We start from the raw sequence: 23,587 nt of genomic DNA on the forward strand, positions 1-23,587 counted from the left end.
CTTTTGATAATTTGCATCAGGAAAATGTGCAGAGAACAGTCAGAACAACTTGAGGACTCTTCTTAGCTATTTCCTCCACAAGAGCTGCTGGGTTTAGAATCTCAGACTGGATAGAAGCTATTTTTGGTCATAAAGGCAATTTTTAAAAAACAGGTTTTGTATGTTACAATCAGTATAAAGGGCAGTTTTGGCTCAAGAAACCTCCAGAAGATGATGTTGAGAAAATGGATTTCCCAACGTCAAACTGCACAGTTTTGAAGGATCTAGTATGTAAACATTTATTGGAGTGTTCAGTTTGTAAATGATTTACAATTTCTATATTTATATCGAAAATAACAAAGACAAACCTTATGCGGATCAGATAAACTGGAATGTCTCAGTTTGTTTTGCAAGTTCCTTCTCTCGAGCTATTAAGAATCTGTCAAAGAAATAATTTAACAGTTCTGGCTCGTGAGGTCTTACATATGTTACCATAGTTACTGCTGTATGGAGACTGAAAATTAAAGATGGCGGGGGGAGGGTGATGGGAAAGAGAGATACTTAAACATTTTAATCGAAACAATTTCTAATTGTGGGCCTTTAACTCCTTATTTACTAAATTATAAATGTTATCTCTAAACATTATCTGTTTCGAATACTATAATTGTAAAATAAGCAACTGTTTTGTTTTTGTTAGGTAATTGTAGATTTAGGTAACTACATGTAATAATGAAACAGCTGGAATCAGTAAGTAACGGGAGAGGTATATCAGGCTGCGGTGAATGAGTGTAAAAGTGGTTATTTAGCTCCAACTGGAGTATTGTGTCCAGTTCTAAGGACTCCAGGGTAAGGAACTCCAGTTCCCTGCATAGATGCTGAGGTGCAAATTGTCATCTGAATGGATGTCGGGTCAAAAAAAACAGTGGCCACATCTGCTGTGCAGAGGCAGCGTGGACCCTCGACTTTCAAGGCAATGGGCTTTCAATCAGGACACAAGCGCAAGGACTGGGGGATCGAATGTTATTGCCGTGACTCTAATAACGACCCTTGTTTCAAATGTGCAAGAAAGCTCAGCTTTTCCATGTTTCGTCCTCCAGGATGATATCAGCCAGCAAGGGACAGCCTTGGTATGTGATGTGCAGACTGAGGGAATGTCAAGGGCTAGGGAGGGACTATATGGAGGGAGGCCATTGGTTTTCTTTTACTCATCTAGAAGATATTGGTGCCGCTGGCTGGCCCAGCATTTATAGTATCCATAACTACCCTCCTTTTCGGAGGGTGAATCTGGAGTTGCATGTCAGTCAGATCAGGTAAGGACAGCAGATTTCCTTCCCCAAAGGATATTAATGAATCAGATGGGTTTTACTACAATCAACGATTTGACTTTTAATTACAATTTTTTTTAAAATTCAAATTTTAGCATCTGCTGTGTTTGAACCCAGGTCCCCAGATCTTGCCCTGGTGACATCTAGTGACAATACCACTACACCAACTGCCTGCCCTGTTGCTCAATTGCTTTTGTCACAGATACAAGGAAGATTGGAGATTGCAGGCTATCGACAAATCTGCCTTATTGGTGATAGCTCTGATTAGAATGTGGAGAGTAAGTGCCCATTGCTGATTTTCAAAGCTCAGGGAAGGTCTTCGCCCTGAGGAATGAGAGCCAGTAGGGCCCCAGGAAGACCCAGAACGTGATGAGGGGGATCTAAATTCACAAAGACATTTGGTGCAGCCAAGGATCGACAGAAGATGCAGCTCTTTTATGGAGATGAGTGAAAGATAGTGCTACAGACACTTTCACTTGTACATGGATGTGGTAGTTCATATTTGCCATATTCTCCGTGAGAAACTCATGTCACACAGACTTGGAGGACATCCAGTGCCGATTGCTCTGAAGGTTACTGCCACAATGAACTTCTTTGCACGCGGATCCTTCCAGGACTCCACTGAGAATATTTGCAAAATCTCACAAAGGGAGGTGACTGATGTCTTTTTAACAATGCTTGCCTTTACATATAGTTCTACGTGGATGAGGCAAGCCAGACTGCCAGAGCTGTGGAGTTCGCTGTGATCTCAGGTTTCCTCCAAGTGTAGGGCATGATCAGCTGCATGCATGTAACCATGACAGCTCCCCGGCAGCAGCCTGTGCCATTCATTCATGGAAAAGGATTTCACTCCCACCCCCGATCTTTGCGTTCCCCCGTCAATTGTGGACAATTGTGTCCTGCAGAAAAGACAGGTGGATTGACTGTGAACTGTGGATTGGATGAATGAACATTTCAGAAGCATGCCTGCTTGTTGTGTCTGCTGAGCCCACCCCAGTAAGAGATTAAGACAGTGTTTGTGCAGGAGTCTACATGAGATGGCGATCTTAAAATGGCTGGCAGACGTCCAATGCTGATGTTCCATCTGCATGTCTTGTCAAAGTAGATACAGAAAAAATAAAGAAGGAAACAGAGTGCATTAAGAGAGAGAGAAAATAGTCAGAGAGAGAAAATAGACAGAGAGGATAAAGTTCAAAACAATGAAACCAAGCGGAAGAAGTGGACATTGTAAGTCAGCTGTGTTTGGGGATTGTAGTCCATCTGGATTCTGCCTGGTGCCCTTACAAGAGTGAGAGTTTGAAATGAGCAGTGGTGTGTTTTTCATACCCTGGCAAAGTGCATTCAATTGTGTCCTGTGTGCAGGATTGTCCTTTTCTGTTGGCCATGGATGCTGACCCCCCCGGTGACCTCCTTAGATTTCTTAGAATTTACAGTGCAGAAGGATGCCATTCGGCACATCGAGTCTGCACCGGCTCTTGGAAAGAGCACCCTGCATAGCCCACACTTATTTACCCTATCGCAATATCCTAGTAACCCCACCCAACACCAAGGGCAATTTTTGGACACTAAGGGCAATCCAGCATGGCCAATCCACCTAACCTGCACATCTTTGGACTGTGGGAGGAAACCAGAGCACCCGAAGGAAACCCACACAGACACGGGGAGAACATGCAGACTCCTGTTGTGCGTTTTCTCTACTACTCAGTCTTTTCTGTGGCTCTGTTCCAATTAGGGCAATCAGTGAATATGCCTTCTTTCTGTATTATCTATGTCCGAATGCTTAGAGTCGCCAGGTATCGAATGATACCACCACAAGTTTTAACCAGCTATCAATCAAAGATCCAAAAACCAGTTAGTTAGTTCAAGGTCAAGGGTATTTTATTTACACACAATCAGTCATGCAACATAAACACTACTAGTCAACGACACCCATTACTAAGACAACCTGTACTTAACTTCAGGCACCCGGCTTAGGTCAGGAAACAGTGGCCGCTGTTCAATTCTGGATCTCTTGGGTTCGAAGGGGTAACCGCTGCTCAGCTGGGCTCATCCGGCTGGTAGTGGCGTTGAACTCGAACCTGCTTCTGGTGTTGCTACACTTGGCGATGGCCGTGATTGGGGTACCGGGACCAAGAGAGAACGAACATGTGGCAAACTCGTCGCGCTCTTTTGGGCGGTCCTTCGATTTGGGCCTTACTAATTGGGTGATCCCTGATCACTCTGTTCGATTCCTTAGCCAATAAGTGGGCGGGGATCTGGATGGCTGGGCGTGTCCCAAGTCGTCATTGACCCCGTTGTTTGCGTTTCCCTTGGAAAGGGAGTGGCGCCGAAATGTCTGGGACTGTCCCGGTTGCTGGAGTACCAGTCCTTTGTGTTGGGGAAATGGGCCATCACCTGCTAATTGGCCTGATTAACATGCTAATGGGACGGAGTTTCGATGCCGTCTGGACTTTGCTGACAAATATGCATTTCAGGCTCTGAGCCTGCCTGATTCTTGGCTTGTCCATTTTACCGATCAGTCTTTGCGAGTTGCTCTGTACCTAGTTGGAAGTGACCTATCCCCAATGGCTACATTCCGCACAGACAGTGACCCAAGCTGGGTATCGAACCTGGGGCCCTGGAGCTGTTAAGCAATTGTGCTAACCACTATGCTACCGTGCTGCCCTCGAGGAGGATTTCCTGGAGGAGGATCGCTGAATCATAGCACATACCTGACCTGCAGTATATGTGTGTGTGGGGGTGCCATTTACAGATAGCACCAGCACACCCAACCCCATGAGATTACAGCAGGGTGGATGAATCCCTGTCTGCCTCGGCATGAGGTTCAACGAGCTCCTTGTTGATGCATAATTAATTAGCTGAAAATTAGACCCAAAAATCAACCCCACCAATCAACAGGAATCACACTAACCTTTTCACCTGCCATTGCACTTGGTCTCCAGAATAGAAAGCTCTACCTTTAGTCTTGTTTGTTTTTGAAAAGATTCCTACCTGTAAAAGTGGCTCTACTGTTATGATTATGACATGTTAACTCTCTGCTTCACCGGCGTAATTAGAGTTGGTCCTTACCGGTGGGACCTGGTGGCGCAGGCGGCCTCCGAGGTCCTCGGGGGGGATCTGGCCCTGGGAGGTACCCCCATGGGGGCCCACTGATCCGCGGGCGGGCCTATGCCGTGGGGGCACTCTATTCCTCCGCGCCGGCTGCTGTGCTCCTCCACCATGGCCGACGCAGAGATGGGATGACGCCAGCACATGCTGGCGCTCCCGCGCATTCGCCAAATCGCGCCGGCCAGCGAGGCCCTTCGTTGTCGTGGCGCCAAGCCCCTTCCCCGCCAGCCGGCACGGCGCAAACCACTCCGGCGCCAGCCTAGCCCCTGAAAGTGCGGAAGTGTTTGGGGCGGCCCGACGCCGGAGTGGTTCACGCCACTCCTTCCCGCCGGGGTTGCCCGCTCCACCGATTCCCGCAGAATCCTGCCCCTTATCTGCCAATCACTCGTTAATTTCTCACGGCCAGGGCAGCACGGTGGCTCAGTGGTCTCAGGTTCAATCCTGGCTCTGGGTCACTGTCCGTGTGGAGTTTGCACATTCTCCCTGTGTTTGCGTGGGGTTCGCCCCCACAACCCAAAGATGCGCAGGGTAGGTGGATTGGTCACACAAAAATTGACCCTTAATTGTAAAAAGTGAATTGGGTGCTCTAAATTTATTTTAAAAATAAAAATTTCTCACGGACTACAATCTCCAAACACACTGTCCATGTTTTGGGCATATTTAAATTTTTATGAATTTTATCCTTTGTCTCTTTGCTCTCTCTTTCTTCTCTGTCAGCAGTGGCATAGTGATGTTGTCACTGCACAAGTAATCCAGAGAGCCAGGGTACTAGGTTCGAATCCCACCATGGTAAATGGTGAAATTTGAACTCAATAAAAATCTGGAATTATAAGTCTAATGATGTCCATGAAACCATTGTCAATTGTTGTAAAAACACATCTGATTCACTAATGTCCTTTAGGGAAGGAAATCTGCTGTCCTTACCTGTTCTGGCCTACATGTGACTCCAGATCCACAACAATGTGGTTGACTTTTTAAATGCCCTCGCAAATGTCACTCAGTTCAAGGGCAATTAGGGATGGGCAATAAATAGCGGCCAAGCCCACATTCTCAAAATTTGAATGAATAATTTAAAAGATTTCTTTTTCTTTATATATTTTGACTCTAATTTACCCAATTTCTCTGTCCAATCATTTTCTCTATTCTTTCAATGTTTAAAGGGATTGGCCATTGGGCAGGATGTTCACGTGGCTCCAGATGTGACATTGACATTGCTGCACCATTATTGTGTTGATATTCCAATATGTTGCTATCCAAAGGAGGAGGTAAAAAGTGTAATTCATGCCACTCATGACAAGGTGCACCATTGAAACAATTCTGAACCACGATTTTAATTAGCTACAAGTCTTTCAAATTGTTAATTGAATCTACTCACTCAAATTTGAGATTAATGAATGTAAGCGAAGACAAGTGAGAGCAGAAATGTTGTCATTATCATGAAGTTCAGGGTTTGAGTTTAGGAAACTTATAAAGAGCTGCGAATGAGTAGCATGATTGTGGACTCAGGCTAACTGCATTCCATTGACTTTCCGAAACAACTGTAATTTGGTCATCAAAACATTAAGGATGAATTTGAAAGAAATCAAGCAGTTTTATTAAGTTTGATGATGGCATGTCAATTCACTTTCTTTATTCATATTTGTGATGTGGGCGTCGCTTGCAAGGCCAACGTTTATTTTCCATCCCTCAATGACATTGTGCAATATCAACCAGCAACAACTGGGTGGCTTGCTCAGCCATTTCAGAGGTCAGTGAAGAGTCAACCATAATGTTGAGTCCCTGGTGGGTGGTCGCATACTGGACAAATAATCTAGAGACCCAAGCTAAGAGTCTGGGTATGTGGGTTCAAAACCCAGCCAGGCAGCTGGTGGAACTTTAATTTAATTCATATTTGATTAATAAATCTGCAATAAAATGCTAGTTTCATTAACAATCGTAAAACTGGGTGACACGGTGGCGCAGTGGTTAGCACTGCTACCTCATGGCTCCGAGGACCCGGGTTCGATCCCGGCCCCAGATCACTGTCTGTGTGGAGTTTGCACATTCTCCCTGTGTCTGTGTGGGTCTCACCCCCACAACCCAAAGACGTGCAGAATAGGTGATTGGCCATGCTAAATTGCCCCTTCATTGGGAAATGTTTTTAAAAATGTAAACAAAATATAAAAGAAAACTACCACATTGTCATAAAAGCCCATCTGGTTCACTAATGTGTTTCAGAAGGAGGAAATTGGCCATCCTTACTGGAATGGCCTACATGTGATTCCAGACCCACAGTAATGTGGTTGACTCTTAAAAGACTTTGAAATAGCCGAGTGAGCCACTTGGTTGTACAAAACCACGACAGAAAAGTGAAAAAGGAATAAAGCCAGACAGACCCACCAGCATCAAACCAGGATCAAAAATGACAATGGCACAACCAATCTCCTTGACCCTGCACAGTCCTTCTTACTAATATCTGGGAGCTAGTGAAAAAATTGGGAGAGCTGTCTCCCACAGACTAGTCAAGCAACAGCCTGCCTGCAGTACTCGCCAAATCATACCTTACAGCCAGTATTCCAGACATCACCATCACCATCCCTGGATTTGTCCAATCCTACTGGCAGGACAGATCCACCAGAGATGGAAACACTGTGGTATACAGACACGAGGATGTGTCTTGGGAATCCTCAGCATTGATTTTGGATTCCATAAAGTCACTTTGCATCAAGTCATGGACAAGGAAATTTCCCTGCTGATTACCGTCTACACCCTTCCCTCTGCTGATGAATCAGGACTCTTCCATGTTGAACAGCACTTAAAAAGAAGACTGAGGGTGGCAAGGGGACAGAATGTACTCTGGGTGGACAACTTCAATGTCCATCACCTAGACAGATTTGGCAGCACCACAGCGGCAGAAATAGCTGTGAGGCTGAGCCTGCGACAAGTGGTGAGAGAACAAACAAGAGGGAAAAACACTTTTGACTTTGCCCTCCCCAATCTACCTATTGTAAATGCAGCATGATAGTATTGGTATTAGTGACCACTGAACAGATCTTGTGGAGGCAAAGTCCTACTTTCATACTGAGGACACCCTCCATGTGGTGTGGCACTATCATCGTGTTAAATGGGATTGATTCTGAACAGATCTAGCAGCTCAAAACTGGACATCCATGAGGCACTGTGGGCCATCAGCAGCTTCAGATGCCACAATCTATTAGTCAAGGTCCTACATATTTCCTACTCCATCCCCCATTGCCATCAAGCCAGGGGATGAACCCTGGTTCAATGAGGATTGCAGGAGAGCATCTCAGATGTAGCACCAGGCGTACCTAAAATGAGTTGAGAACCTGGTGAAGTTACACTATGCTCACCATCTGTAAGACACACTGTAGCAGCGTGCCGCGACTCCTTCAACGGCACCTTGCAAACCCGTGACCTCGACCAGCTAAAAGGATAAGTGCGACAGACTCATGGGAACACCATCTGCAAGTTGTCCTCCAAGCCACATACCATCCTGATTTGGAATCATATCACTGTTCCTTTACTGTCCCTGCATCAAAAACCTGGAACTCCCTCCTTAACAGCACCACTGACCATATCTGCGCCACATGGACTGCAGTGATTCAAGAGACTGGCTCACCACAACCTCCTCAGGGCAATGAGGGATGGGCAATAAACGCTGATCTTCTCAGTGTTTCTATCCCATGAAAGGATACAAAATATAGATCAGATGGAACAAGGATAGCAGATTTTCTCCCCTGAGAGTTCATGAGTGTAGTTCATGACAATCTAATAGTTCTATGATCACAGAATCGTTACGTTGCAGAAGAAGGCCATTGGGCCCATCATGTCTGCCAGTCCTCCAACGAGCATCATGACTTTGTGCCGTATCCCTGCACATTGTTTCTATTCACTTAATCATCTAAGTGAATGCCTCCACCTCACTTCCAAATAATACATTCCAGACACGGACCACTCACTGTGTTATCATTTCGAATGAGCCTTAATTTTTTAATTCCAGATTTATTAATTAAATTTTATTTCCTTCAGCTGCTATGTTGGAATGATTCAGCAATTAAACAGTTTGGTGTTTGTTATGAATTCATCTTTAATAGGCAATTAATGTATTTTTTTAATTCTTATGCTCTCTTAGTACAATTTCTTAAAATTGATTTTCATATGCCTAACTAAAAGGAAAATAATTTCTTGAAAACTACAGAAAAACACATTTCAGCAGTAAGCTTTCCAATCAATATAAAAAATTGGCACTGTGTTTTTTATTTGCTGAGCCTTAATGAGGCCTCTTAACACAATTAACATGTAACTTCTGTCAGGGTCACAGTTCAGACATTTTTCTTAAAGAAAGCCTTACATTTATATGCACCTCCAGCCATGCCAAAGCTCTCTACAGCCAATTAAGTATTAAGTGTAGTCACTGTTTTAATGTAGGAAACATGGCAACCAAATTACACACAGCAAGATCGCACAAACAGAAATGAGGTAATGACCAGATAACCTGTTTTAGTGATGTTGGTTGAGGAATAAATGTTGACCAAGGCTACCACGTGAGCTCCTTTGATCTTCTTTGAATTAATGTTTTGAGATTTTTTTTTACATTACCTTCAGAGAGCAGTTTAACTTCTTAAAGGCAGCGCCAGAGCCAATGTAGCACTCTCTCAGTATTGCACTGGAGTGTCAACCTAGATTTTGTCCTCATATTTCTGGACTTGGAGCAGAACCCACAACTTTCTAAATCTGCGATGTGATCACGACTAACAGAGAGACTAATCATCAGCCATGATTGAATGGTGCAGTGGACTCGATGGGCCGAATGGCCTTACTTCCGCTCCTATGTCTTATGGCCTTATAGAGTCAGTACCTTACTTTAATGAAGATTTGATCGTTAGGAATTTCAGTGGCTGCTGATCAATTTCCCACAGGAAGGAAAGAACCACAGATTGATTTTATTAACTCGATAATGAGTCTGTTTCTATTTTCTTACTGAATTCATATTTTAATTTAAATATTTGCAGGATGTGGTCTCAACTACCACAAGAGATGTGCGTTCAAAATTCCTAATAACTGCAGTGGTGTGCGTAAGAGGCGCCTCTCCAATGTCTCACTCACCGGATTGAGTACTTCACGGTCCGTCTCTAATGATCTATCACCGAGTGCTCCAGAGGAGATGTTGCTGGTAGGTAGTCTTTTAGAAATCCACACATCATTAGAATAAACTGTTAAACATGGTCGCAATGTCTCCTGAAAACACATGTGGGCGCACTTGGACAATCTGCAGTGAGTTTTTTTATAAGGTTGGAGTCCCAGTTTTTAATGGGAATTCTGTTAGAGAAATAATCAACATCTGTTGATTTACACAGCAATATAATTTGCAGCATTTATTAAATTCCACACTGTGATACAATATGACATCAGACAGTCAATGGTTCATAACAATTTCTTCAGGTATTATTCACAGCAGCTGATTGCTGTAGAAATAACTATAGCCCTCTCGTTATACTGGGGGACTTCAAGAGACCGCCTCAAATCCCAAGGGAAAAACAGCTTTACTGCAAAAGCTTTGATTTGAGCATTTTAGGAAGGCACGGTAGAAACATTTATGAAAGTAACTTCCACAGTTTAAAATGGTAAAAATGAATTGATAGATGGCTTATTGGCACATGCATAATTGGTCTCCATTGCTTTTAACTTTTTTAATTTAAATAAATGCTATATTCCACAGTTATAAATATTGTGAAAAAATTCTGTCTTGAATGCTTCATGAATAATTCTAAGAATTGTGAATGAAGTTCAAAGAATGAAAATATCCTTTTGTACTTCTTCAGGAAGAGTAACCTCCACGCACCATTAACACCTTTCCCCCGGTTTAGTTTAGTGTTGCTCTGTGCCGGAGTGCTAAACTCCATTCTATAGCCTGCCGTCAAATCAAAATTGGTTTTAACTCCCTGGCCTTTAGTTTCCTGCATGGGGAAAGCCTGGTAATCAAAAGGTGCCCATTCACCCTATGGCAATGGTACACCAAAATTCCCCATCAGGCTCACGAACTGTGAAAATAGGAATAAATAATCTGGATGCTGGAAGAGCACCAAAAGCATTGCTGTTTTATATTGCTGCTATATATTCCACCTTCAAGTATGAAAATTAAAGCGTCAACCCATTCAACCATCATTCATGCACATTAGGCACAGCGTGTTTAAGAACCTGTAATCAGGAAAGCTTTTCAATTTTTAATGTGACTTATACTTATGCCATAAAATGCATTCAAAGAAACAGAAAATACAGTGCAGGACTCGGTGAGGATTTTTTCAACACGTTAAGACTGACAATAAACACCAGAAAATCTGATTGTTTCTTACTGTGCTTGATAATGTCACAAGCCTCTGAGGAAGCACCTTTGCAGGAAACTCATATGCGGGTAGGGTTGGGGGGTGGGAGCGAGCTTTATGTCTGGAGATGTATTGGGATGAAGGGATTGAAAGGTGTCCGTAAATGAATAATGAGATTTGGGTGATAAGAGAGGAAGTTCAAAGCCCCTCTATTTACTTCTCAGGGACGGGCAGCCTTAACTCAACAGTTTTATTTTATTTTGCGAATGTAAAGTCCCGAAGCCAAGTGGTTTCTTCCAGTCCTGCTGTGTTGAATGTGGATAGGCCTCCGCTGAGTCTGTGGTTTGGACATTCTTCTATGATGTGTTGCATAGTTTGCTCTCTCCCACAGGCACATGAGGCTGGCACTAATGCCCTGTCTGCACAGGTTGACCAAGTAGGGGCCTTGTCTGACCTTAAACCTCTTACAGGTGGACCATTCTTTCCTTGGAAGGTTGAAACTAGGAAGTTGTTGGGTTGGGTTTGAGACCAAGTACTTGTTTGTCACGTCCAATGATTCCTATTCATTTATCCAGGTGAAATTTGTGTTGAAGTCCTGTGTGGGAGGGTTTTTCCAGATCGGCCTTCTTGATCAGAGTCATATCTTGGGGGTGGAGGGGGAGGGGGTGGGTGGTGCTGAATAGATCAACATCAAGTGATAGGTGGGGGGGGGGGGGGGGGGCATTGTGAATTTTTTCTATCATTTTGTGGGTTATTGCAAGTTAGCGGATATGTGGAGGAGCGATGTTTACCAGGACAGGAAGCCAAGGGGATGGCGTTGAGCATAGTAAAGTAAAGTAAAAAGACACCGTAGGCCCATAGGCAACTTTCCCCTTTGAGGGGAGAGCTGACTGGTGATGATTTAACCTGAGGACCACCACACCTCAGGCGAGGGGACAGTTTGAGAAGATGGGGCCTTCTTGAATAACTTCAGCCGGTGCGGGAATTGAACCAATGCTCTTGGCCTCGCTCTGCATCACAAACCAGCTGTCCAGCCAACTGAGCTAAACCGCATGTACATTTTTGTTTAAAGTTTCCATCGGTCCTGGCATTTGCTAGAAAGTGAAGTGCTTCACATCCAAAACAGTAATGGATGAAAAACAGTGGAAGGTTTCTCTAATCAACAGAAATGATTAATATCAAAATATTAACATTAAGCCAACGAATGTCACTTGAAATATTAACATTTCACCAATGCAAGTCACCAAAATAAAGATTTTAACTCAATGAATGTTGCCACAATATCATTCATTCAGATGTGCTCTGCCTGAAGGCAGGTCTGTAGCTTGTTGGCTTTTGGTGCTTCTTCCTTGGCAGTTTAGTAGGTGATGGTTTGCCATATTGCCTTCCATTCTCAGAGATAGGGCAAGGAAACAGGTACCAAATTTACATAAGCCAGAGGCTAACATCGTTGCCGTTATTCTGAACCATATACTAGCCATCGAACCAACTTAGCTATTCAGCTCCCATAATCATAACATAACTCTGATGTGTATCAGTGACATAGGGCGCGATCTGTCCGAATGGCGACAGAGTCCTATAGCACACGAAGTTAGCAGGGCTTTTACCGGCGTTCGGAGCAGCAAGAAACACCCCACTATCTAATGCCCATCTGGGTAGATCAGGGGCCTCAGAAGAGAACTCCCTGATGAGGCCGTACATAGACCCGTTTTCTGCAGTGAGAGCTTAGTTCGCCAGCGAGAGATTAAATGGCGTCCCAATCACTAAAGCCCCCGATGTGACCCACAAAACCTCACACCCCAATCCCTAAATCACTATAAGCTGGTTCCCAGGCTCCCGCGCACCCCCCACATGACACCCACCTGCCCCAATCACTGACGTGCAAAATATGCCAGCTTGACACCCTGGCAGTGCCCCTGCCAGCGCCACCTAGGCACCTTTGCAGTGCCAGGCTGGCATCAGCATTGCCAGGGTATCGCCCTGCCCGGAGGCCATGCACCTGGGGGTGTCCAACCCCCTGGGAGACCTCCACGTGTGCCGTTCTGTCTGGTCCCCGTTGGTGGAGACCAGTACTGAATGGTGCTCACCCGAGGTCTCCAATGCGAGGGAGTTAGATCCCACGCCTTGGCTAGATCTCAGGGGCTCTAATATGTATATTTGCCAGAAAGTGATCCCACCCACAATGGGCGGGGTTCACATTGCGACACTGCGCATGATCCTGTTAGATTTCGCGAGCCAGTTAGATCCCGGAAATGGGATCTCCCGGCATCTACCGGCCACGTTGCACCGCTTGAGTATCACAGTAATGCTGATGTTTGCCAGATGAATGCCATTCCATATTCCACATCTGTTTTGAAGACCCAAAGCTCTACTTATCTAATACCCCTCGTTGCCAGACTGTCTGACATAAGTGATCTAAGAACCGAGCCTTCTCCAATTTGACATCAGGAAAACCACAATCATCATTTTCAGCAACTCTGTAAACCTTTCGTTTGTGACACTGAATCCACCCCCTTTCTAACCTTTTACTCAAAATGAAACAGACTTGTTATTGACTTTGACCCTAACTGGACTGTAAATCTCATTGTCTAACAATCACCAAAGCTGCCTATTTCTCCCTGCACAACATTGCTTCTGTTCTGATCTCAATCCACTGGTGTTCAAACTTAAATCCATGTTTCTTTGATCTATGGATACAATAATTCACCACCCTCTGAATGAAAAAATTTCTCTTACTCTTAGTCCTAAATAGTCTACCCTGTAGCCTGAGACTGTTGACCCGCCCCCACCCCTGCCCCCACAGCCAGAGGAAACAACATCCCTGCATCCAGTCTGTCCAGCCCTGTCAGAATTTTAAATGTTTGAATGAGGTCCTCTCTCATTCTTCTAAACTCCAGTGAATGCAGGCCTAGTCAACCCAACCTCTCCTTATATCACAATCCTGCCATCCCACAAATCAGCCTGGTGAGCCTTCGCTGCGCTCCCTCTCTGGCAAGTATAATCTTTCTTAGATCTGGAGGCTAAAACTGCACACAATACTCAGGGTGTGGTCTCACCAAGGCCCTGCATAGCTGCAGCAAGACATCTTTGTTTCTGTGCTCAAGTCCTCTTTCAATGAAGTCCAACATACCATTTGCCTGCCTAACTGCTTGCTTTACCTGCATGCTTGCTTTCAGTAACTGGTGCATATGGACACCAAGGCGGGATTCTCTGATCTTGAGGCTAAGTGTTGACGCCGTCGTAAATGCCGTTGTGTTCCCCGTGGCCTCAACATGGCCTCAGGATCAGCAATTCTGGCCCCTACAGGGGGCCAGCACGGCACTGGAGCGACCCTCACCGCTCCAGCTGCTGATCCCGGAGTCAACTGGGTGCCGTGGGATCTGCGCATGCGCAGTGGCTCCCTTCTCCGCGCCGGCCCCTACTCAACATGGCGAAGGGCTAAAGAGGCCGGCGCGGAAGAAAGGAGGCCCCTAGCCCGAGAGGCCGGCCCACCAACCGGTGGGCCCCGATCGCGGGCTAGGCCACAACGGAGGCCCCTCCCCCCCCCGGGGTCGGTCCCCCCCAACCCCCACAGGCCGTCCATGCCAAGGTCCCACCGGCTAGGAGCAGGTGAGAATGGCGCCGGCAGAACTCGGGTTTTTGTGACGGCCGCTCGGCACATCCCGGGTTGAGAATCGGTGGGGGGGGGGGGGGAGTGTAGAGCGACCCCCAACCGGCGCCGCGCCGACCACGTCGGCACCAATGGGGCCGATTCTCCGCTCTGCAGAGAGTCGCGTCCCGGCGTCGGGGTGGCGTGCCACGATTCGCGCCTATCGCGGCGATTCTCCAGCCTGGCCCCGGGTTGAGAGAATCATCGTCCCCAGTTCCCTTTGAACATCAACATTTCCCAATCTACCACCATTTAATTCATACTTTTCCATTATGTTTTTCCTACCAAGGTAGATAACGTCACATTTATCCATGTTAAACTGTATCTGCCTTGTATTAGCCCACTCACAACTTGTTTAAATTGCTGTAGCCTCTCCCCCTCACCACTTTCATTCCCACCGAATTTTATGTTGCCAGCAAATTTGTAAATATTGCATGTTTCCCTCATCCAAACCATTGATGTATAGTGTGAATAGCACAGACCCAAGCACTGATCCCTGCTGGACTCCATTAGTCAACACTTATCACCTCTTACTCTCTTTTTCCTGTCTGCTGACAAATTCTCAATCCATGCCGATGTATTACCTCCAATCCCGTGTGCTTTAATTTTGCACACTAACCTGTTATATGGGACTTGCTCAAAAGCTTTCTAAAAATTAAAAGACTTCGGCAATAGCTTCAAAAATTACAGCTTGTTCACATTGCAGCCATCCATAAAGTGTTAATTGTAAAAATCTGCTTGTATATAACAAAAAGCCTCATAAAGCTATGTTGGGCTCACTGCCCTGAAGTCTTTTTTTTTAACAAACATTTTATTAAGGCATTTATGGTTTTATAACAATAAAAGATACTGATGCTCGATCAATAACTCCTGAGATGAGATTGGAGACAATTGAAGGCTTTACTGACTAGATGTTTCCCCCAGCAGCGCAGGTACAGAATGCAGCTGCTGGGGAGACACAGGCTCTTATACTCCGCCTTCCTGGGCGGAACCAGCAGGCAGGCTTCACCAATGAAAATAGCAGTCTCAGGTACCTCCCACACCAATGGTCTTACAGCATTATTCAGGGTACCGTAATACTCCTAATACCGACTACCACATTCACCCCCTGTTAAAAAAAGAGTCCGGCAGGGGTGGTGGTCTTGCGTTATACAGTGGTAGAGGTGTAGGTTATGGTGGTACCCGGTATACAGCAGCACAGTGTTTTGCCTCGTTACATGTCGCAACTATTTACAATAACTATTTACAGTCAGAGTGAAGCAATTAGTCGATCGGGGGCCCTGGTCGTGCTCTGCGATCGTTGTAGCTTCGGCGGTGATGCAGGCGCTGGCTCGGGCATCCGTGGCTCTGGGAGCGTGGCTTTGGCTTCTTCAGCAGCTTCATCACCCTTTGATTGGACCAGTAGAAGGACCAATCCACCCGGGAAGGGGGCGGCTGTGGGGTGCGCCGGTGGAAGGGAGCATGGGGTCGGTAGTGGAGGTGTGGGTGGGGTTCCAGCGGGCGCCAGGTCCCGTAGGGAGACCGTATCCTGTCGGCCGTCGGGGTACACCACGTAGGCGCATTGAGGGTTAGCGTGCAGGAGGTCGACCCTCTCGACCAATGGGTCCGATTTGTGCGCCCGCACCTGTTTGCGGAGCAGGATGGGTCCAGGAGCTGCTAGCCAGGTTGGGAGCGATGTCCCAGAGGAGGACTTCCTAGGGAAGACAAGGAGACGTTCGTGAGGGGTTTGGTTGGTCGTGGTACGCAGTAGTGATCGGATGGAGTAGAGAGCATCCGGGAGGACTTCCTGCCAGCGAGAGACTGGGAGATTCCTGGACTTTAGGGCCAGTAGGACGGTCTTCCAGACCGTTCCGTTCTCCCTCTCCACCTGCCCATTTCCCCGGAGATTGTAACTGGTTGTCCTACTCGAGGCAATGCCCTTGCTGAGCAGGAATTGACGCAGTTCGTCGCTCATGAAGGAGGACCCCCTATCAATGTGTATGTAGGCGGAGAAACCAAACAGCGTGAAGATACTGTGGATGGCTTTTATGGCAGTGGCTGTGGTCATGTCGGGGCAGGGGATAGCGAATGGGAACCGGGAGTACTCGTCAATCACGTTCAGGAAGTACGTGTTGCGGTCGGTGGCGGGGAGGGGCCGTTTGAAGTCCATACTGAGGCATTTAAAGGGACGGGAAGCCTTTATCAGGTGTGCTTTCTCTGGCCTGTAGAAGTGCGGCTTGCATTCCGCACAGATTTGGCAATTCCTGGTGGCGGTCCTGATCTCCTCGATGGAGTAGGGCAGTTTTCGGGTCTTAATAAAATGGAAAAATCGAGTGTCCCCCGGGTGGCAGAGATCCTCATGGAGGGACCGGAAGCGGTCCACTTGTGCGTTGGCACATGTGGCGTGGGATAGGGCAGCAGAAGGATCGTTTAGCTTCCTGGGACGATACAAGATCTCATAGTTGTAGGTAGAGAGCTCAATCCTCCATCATAACATCTTATTGTTCTTTATCTTGCCCCACTGTGCATTATCGAACATGAAAGCAACCGACCATTGGTCAGTGAGAAGAGTGGATCTCCTGCTGGCCAGGTAATGCCTCCAATGCCGCATAGCTTCTACAGTGGCCTGGGCCTCCTTTTCAACTGAAGAATGGCGGATTTCTGAAGCGTGGAGGGTGCGTGAGAAGAAGGCCACGGGTCTGCCCGCTTGATTGAGGGTGGCCGCCAGGGCCACGTCGGACGCGTCGCTCTCGACTTGAAAGGGGAGGGATTCGTCAATAGCGTGCATCGTGGCCTTTGCGATGTCCGCTTTGATGCGGCTGAAGGCCTGGCGAGCCTCTGCCGACAGGGGAATAACTGTGGATTGGATTAGTTGGTGGGCCTTCTCCGCATAGTTGGGGGCCCACTGGACATAATATGAAAAAAATCCCAGGCAGCGTTTCAGGACCTTGGAGCAGTGGGGAGGGGGACCTCCATAAGGGGGCGCATGCGTTCGGGATCTGGGCCTATAACTCCATCATGCACTACGTAGCCGAGGATGGCTAAACGGTCGGTGCTGAACACGCATTTGTCCCTGTTATATATCAGGTTAAGGATTTTTGCTGTATGGAGGAATTTTCAGAGTTTGGTGTCGTGGTCCTGCTGGTCATGGCCGCAGATGGTGATGTTATCGAGGTATGGAAACGTGGCCCGCAAACCGTACCGGTCAACCATTCGGTCCATCTCCCGTTGGAAGACAGAGACTCCATTTGTGACACCGAAGGGAACCCTTAGGAAGCGGTAGAACTGCCCATTTGCTTCGAATGCAGTGTATTTGTGGTCACTAGGGCGGATGGGGAGCTGGTGGTAGGTGGATTTTAGATCCACCATGGAAAAGACCTTGTATTGTGCAATCTGATTGACCAGATCAGATATGCGGGGGAGAGGGTACGCATCGAGCTGCGAATACCTGTTGATGGTCTGATTATAATCGATGACCATCCTATGCTTCTCCCTGGTCTTTACAACCACTACTTGAGCTCTCCAGGGACTGTTGCTAGCCTCAATAATACCTTCCTTCAGTAACCACTGGACTTCCGACCTAATGAAGGTCCGGTCCTGGGCACTGTTACCGTCTGCTCCTGGTGGCGACAGGTTTGCAATCTGGGGTGAGGTTCGCAAACAGGGAAGGCGGATCGACTTTGAGGGTCGCGAGGCTGCAGACAGTGAGGGGCGGTATAGGGCCGCCGAATTTAAAAGTTAAGCTCTTGAGGTTACATTGGAAGTCTTACCCTAGGAGCGTGGCAGCACAGAGGTGAGGAAGGAGGTAGAGCCGGTAATTTTTAAACTCCCTTCCCTGTTCCGTGAGGTTCGCTATGCAGAAAGAACTCTTTGTTCTCTCCCGAGTGAGACCCGGAGGCCAGGGAGATTTTTTGGTTGACTGGGTGGATGGGAAGAGAACAGCGCCTTACCGTATTGGGGTGTATGAAGCTCTCTATGCTCCCGGAGTCGATCAGGCAGGATGTTTTATGCCCATTGATGAGCACGGTCGTCATCGCAGTCGAGAGTGTTCGGGGCCGAGACTGGTCCAGGGTCACCGAGGCGAGTCGTGGCAAAATTTGGATGTTTTCGTCGGGGGGTGTTTGGTTATCCGAGTCAGGGTCCTGAGAGTCCAGCCAAGATGGCGGCGTCCACTGTTCGCACATGGCTGGAGGTGTACAAGATGGCAGCGCCCATCCGCCGCACGTGGTCCCCGGGGGACAAGATGGCGGCGCCCGGAGGCCGCATGTGGCCCTGGAGAAGGAAGATGGCGGCACCCGCTGGCCGTACGCGGCTCGTGGAGAGAGTTGTGTGGCAGTCCCGGTTCACCCCCGGAGACTGCGGCGACCGCCCGGGCCTGGCATACTGCCACAAAATGGCCCTTTTTGCCGCACCCTTTGCAGATGGGTGAGCGGGCCGGGCAACGCTGCCGGGGGTGCTTGGCTTGCCCGCAAAAATAGCAGCGGGGCCCCCCGGGGTTGGCTAGCAGTCTCGCAGCGCAAGCTTGTGGGGGGATGGGGGATGCATCGGAGTCGGCTGCGGGGGGGTTCCATGCTGTCCAAGGGGCCGCCGCGCGGTCAGGGACGTAAGCGCGGGCGTTTCGGGAGGCCACATCCAGGGAGCTAGCAAGGGCCCGTGCCTCCTTGAGGCCTAGTGTCTCTTTCTCCAGCAATCGCTGGCGGATTTGTGAGGACAGCATACCTGCAACAAAAGCGTCCCGGATCAAAAGTTGTGTGTGATCGCTGGCCGAAACTTGCGGGCAGTCACAGTTCCTCCCTAATACCAGGGGCGCACGGTAGAACCCCTCTAGCGATTCCCCGGGGATTTGTCGCCTTTTCGCTAGCAGATGTCGGGTGCAGACCTGGTTTCCAGGGCGAATATAGTGTCCTTTCAGCAGGGTCATTGCGGTCTCGAAATAGTCCGCATCCTCGATGAGGGTGTAGATTTCTGGGCTCACCCTCGAGTGGAGAACTTGCAGTTTCTGGTCCTCCGTAGGTTCAGTCGTTGCCGTCCTGAGGTACCCTTTGAAGCATGCCAGCCAGTGTTTGAAGGTTGCCGCTGAGTTTGCCGCGTGGGGCTGAGTTGCAGACACTCCGGCTTGATTCGGAGCTCCATTCTTTAATGTCTAGTGCAATAAATTGATGCTCGATCAATAACCCGGCTTACTCACTCTTCCAACTTCTCCCATCGGGCAGGAGATACAGAAGTCTGAGAACACGCATGAACAGACTCACAAAAACAGCTTCTTCCCCACTGTCACCAGACTCCTAAATGACCCTCTTATGGACTGACCTCATTAACACTACACCCTGTATGCTTCATCCGATGCCAGTGCTTATGTAGTCACATTGTATATGTTGTGTTGCCCTATTATGTATTTTCTTTTATTCCCTTTTCTTCTCATGTACTTAATGATCTGTTGAGCTGCTCGCAGAAAAATACTTTTCACTGTACCTCGGTACACGTGACAATAAACAAATCCAATCAAATCCAATCCAACTCCTGAGACGAGATTGGAGACAATTGAAGGCTTTATTGCACTAGATGTTTCCCCCAGCAGCGCAGGTACAGAATGCAGCTGCTGGGGAGACTCAGGCTCTTGTACTCTGCCTTACTGGGCGGAACCAGCAGGCAGGCTTCACCAATGAAAATAGCAGTCTCAGGTACCTCCCACATCAATGGTCTTACAGCATTATTCAGGGTACCGTAATACCCCTAATACCGACTACCACTGTTCCCGCCTAATCTAGACAGCCCTGAAGTCTTTTTAAATTTTAACCCCTCATTTTTGTCTTCAAGTTACTCCTTGGATCACCTCCCCCAACCCCACTCCCCTTTTGTCCCGAGGACTCTCACCTTTTGACTGTTCTCATCCTTGATTCCCTCATTATTGAAAGGAGATTTTCGCACCACCCTTCCTAAATCCCTCCTGAAACCACTCCATATATCTCTCCTCCTTTAAACTCTGTTCATTGAATTCCTACAGTGCAGAAGGAGGCCATTCAGCCCATTGAGTCTGCATCGACCCTCCGAAAGAGCACTCGACCCTGGCGCACTCCCCCGCCCTATCCCTGTAACCCATAACCCCACCTAACCTTTGGACACTAAGGAGCAATTTAGCATGGCCACTCCACCGAAACAAAGAACAAAGAAAAGTACAGCACAGGAACAGGCCCTTCGGCCCTCCAAGCCTGTGATGACAATGCTGCCCATCTAAACTAAAATCTTCTACACTTCCGGGGTCCGTATCCCTCTATTCCCATCCTATTCATGTATTTGTCAAGATGCCCCTTAAACGTCACTATCGTCCCTGCTTCCACCACCTCCTCCGTCAGCGAGTTCTAGGCACCCACTATCCTCTGTGTAAAAAACTTGCCTCGTACATCTCCTCTAAACCTTGCCCCTCGCACCTTAAACCTATGCCCCCTAGTAATTGACCCCTCTACCCTGGGAAAGTGTCTCTGACTATCCAACCTGTCTATGCCCCTCATAATTTTGTAGACCTCTATCAGGTCGCCCCTCAACCTCTGTCATTCCAGTGAGTTTATTCAACCTCTCCTCATAGCTAATGCCCATGGAGGGCATTATCAGGCAACATCCTGGTAAATCTCTTCTGCACCCTCTCTAAAGCCTCCACATCCTTCTGGTAGTGTGGCGACCAGAATTGAACACTATACTCCAAGGGTGGCCTAACTAAGGTTCCATGCAGCTGCAACATGACTTGCCGATTTTTATACTCAATGCCCCGGCCAATGAAGGCAAGCATGCCTTATGCCTTCTTGACTACCTTCTCCACCTTTGTTGCCCCTTTCAGTGACTTGTGGACCTGCACACCTAGATCTCTCTGACAGTCCATATTCTTGAGGGTTCTACAATTCACTGTATATTCCCTACCTGTATTAGACCTTCCAAAATGCATTACCTCACATTTGTTTGGATTAAACTCCATCTGTCATCTCTCCGCCCAAGTCTCCAAACAATCTAAATACTGCTGTATCCTCTGACAGTCGTCATCGCTATCTGCAATTCCACTAACCTTTGTGTCGTCTGCAAACTTACTAATCAGACCAGTTACATTTTCCTCCAAATCATTTATATATACTACAAACAGCAAAGGTCCCAGCACTGGTCCCTGTGGAACACCACTAGTCACAGCCCACCAATCAGAAAAGCACCCTTCCATTGCTACTCTCTGCCTTTTATGACCTAGCCAGTTCTGTATCCATCTTGCCAGCTCACTTCTGATCCCGTGTGACTTCACCTTTTGTACCAGTCTGCCATGAGAGACCTTGTCAAAGGCCTTACTGAAGTCCATATAACTACCTGCATCAATCATCTTTGTGACCTCCTCGAAAAACTCTATCAAGTTAGTGAGACACCACCTCCCCTTCACAAAACCCTGCTGCCACTCGCTAATAAGCTAACCTGCAGATCTTTTCAATCAGGCCTTTGTTCAGCAACCCTGGTCAATACTTCCTTCCTTCTGTGTTTCCCCTCGAATTCTACCTTGAAATGGCTGGAACATTTTTCAATGTTAGTACACTTTGTAAATACAAATATTTATATTAGCTGGTTACATAGCCAAAACAATACTGTTCGCGAACGAATATCACTGAGCTGTTATCAGGTGAATGATGTTCACTGAAAGTGTATATCTCCATAAATGCCAATGAAATCACAGCATTAACTAACTTGGTTAAAAAAAGACACTGAGCTATTAGCATTACTTGAAAATTACAGAAATGCTGGCGTCACTCCTCTGTCATTGCAATAATGAGCTAAAAATAATAATGCTAACCGAGATGATATTAGCATTTCAGTGACAAGTGAATTTCACTGAGAATTATAAAGATTACTTCAATGGATTTCAATAACATATTATCCAAATAAGTAAGACCGGGATACTATTATTAACCATATAAATTTCACTGAAATACTAACATTAGCACAATGTCATTGAGTTGGCATTAACCGTACTACAATGACTCACAGAAATGCTAATATTAGTGCAAGGAATGTCACAGGGATATGACTGTAACCCCAGTGAATGTCAATGAAGTGCTAACATTAGTATTTCAATGAGATTAAATCAGTTAGTGTTCCCCAAATGGATTTTATTAACATACTGTTACACCAATGCGTACTGAAATACTAACATTAGCTCAACTATTGTTAAAAACTAGCATTTGGCCCCAATAACTGTCATTGAAATATTAATATTATTCTAATGTGTGTCACTATATTGCTCGCATTACCCCAATATGCCATTTAAACACTAATGTTACCGAGTGTCATTGAAATGCTAACATTTGCAGAATGAATGTTACCAAAATACTAATGTTAATTTGCTGAGTATTGCTGAAATATGAATGTTAATTACTTTACTGAATGTCACTGATTCCAATTCAATGGGAAAGCATTTATCCTGCGTGCTCAGCGGTATGCCTTGAAAGGAAGTTCAGCCGCCCTACTGCCCTTGTGCATTTGTCCTTAAAACAATTCACCAACCAATGTATTGAAATCAGATTGGCTTGGATTTTAAAATTGAGAGGTGCATTGCACAACTCGGCGTCATGTGCATGCTGTCACTCTCCAACTGTTATAAAACTAATAGCTAAAATGAAATGCATAAATAAATTTAAAATATGAAAAGTGTTGTGTATTCATTTCTGTTCCTAATTGGAACAAGGTCGTTTTAAGAATCCATTCACAGGACGTATTGCTGATGCCACTGGCAGTTTGGACGGGCTAACAGTCAGTCTGTTCTAGCAGCCTGTTGAGTAAACACATTTCCAATAAAGCTCTAGCTTGCTTGTACTTTCCTGGGCCTCAATCCTATCTTTCAAAAATACCACAGGGAAAACTGGCGATGAGGAGGTCAGAATCACGCTGGCAAACTCCTGGAGAAAACCAAAAAAAAAGGAAAATCATCGATTCGTGTGCAGCCATCCAAAAAGGATTAAGAAGTTAAAAGCTTTGTTACACCAAAGCTGGCAATGGAGGGGTGCCAAATAATAGCAGCAACCATCGCAGTAACCAAAATGTAAACAAAGATTTTGGTGAGCGCAGCATCAAAAGAAGCTTGCCACGTGCTCTGCCCAGAAAGCTCTGGAACTGTGCTTCCTCTGCTGTGAGTAGTAAGTGAAGTAACAAATACCCTGCAGCAATAGTTTAGAACTGGTAGTGTTTCAAATTCAGAAAGAAAC

The 23,587-nt window shown here is 46.7% G+C and overlaps 1 protein-coding gene across 1 annotated transcript in view; it reads left to right on the forward strand.

Annotated features, from left to right (window-relative positions):
• prkd1 (protein kinase D1) overlaps window positions 1-23,587 on the forward strand; it is a 575,159-nt gene that overhangs the window by 379,495 nt on the left and 172,077 nt on the right. Inside the window, exon 4 of the mRNA XM_072484262.1 lies at window positions 9,425-9,585. Coding sequence (XP_072340363.1) covers window positions 9,425-9,585 — 161 coding nt within the window. The remainder of the gene's footprint in view (window positions 1-9,424; window positions 9,586-23,587) is intronic.

The sequence above is a fragment of the Scyliorhinus torazame genome, chromosome 2 (assembly GCF_047496885.1).
Source record: "Scyliorhinus torazame isolate Kashiwa2021f chromosome 2, sScyTor2.1, whole genome shotgun sequence".
Lineage (NCBI taxonomy): Eukaryota > Metazoa > Chordata > Chondrichthyes > Carcharhiniformes > Scyliorhinidae > Scyliorhinus > Scyliorhinus torazame.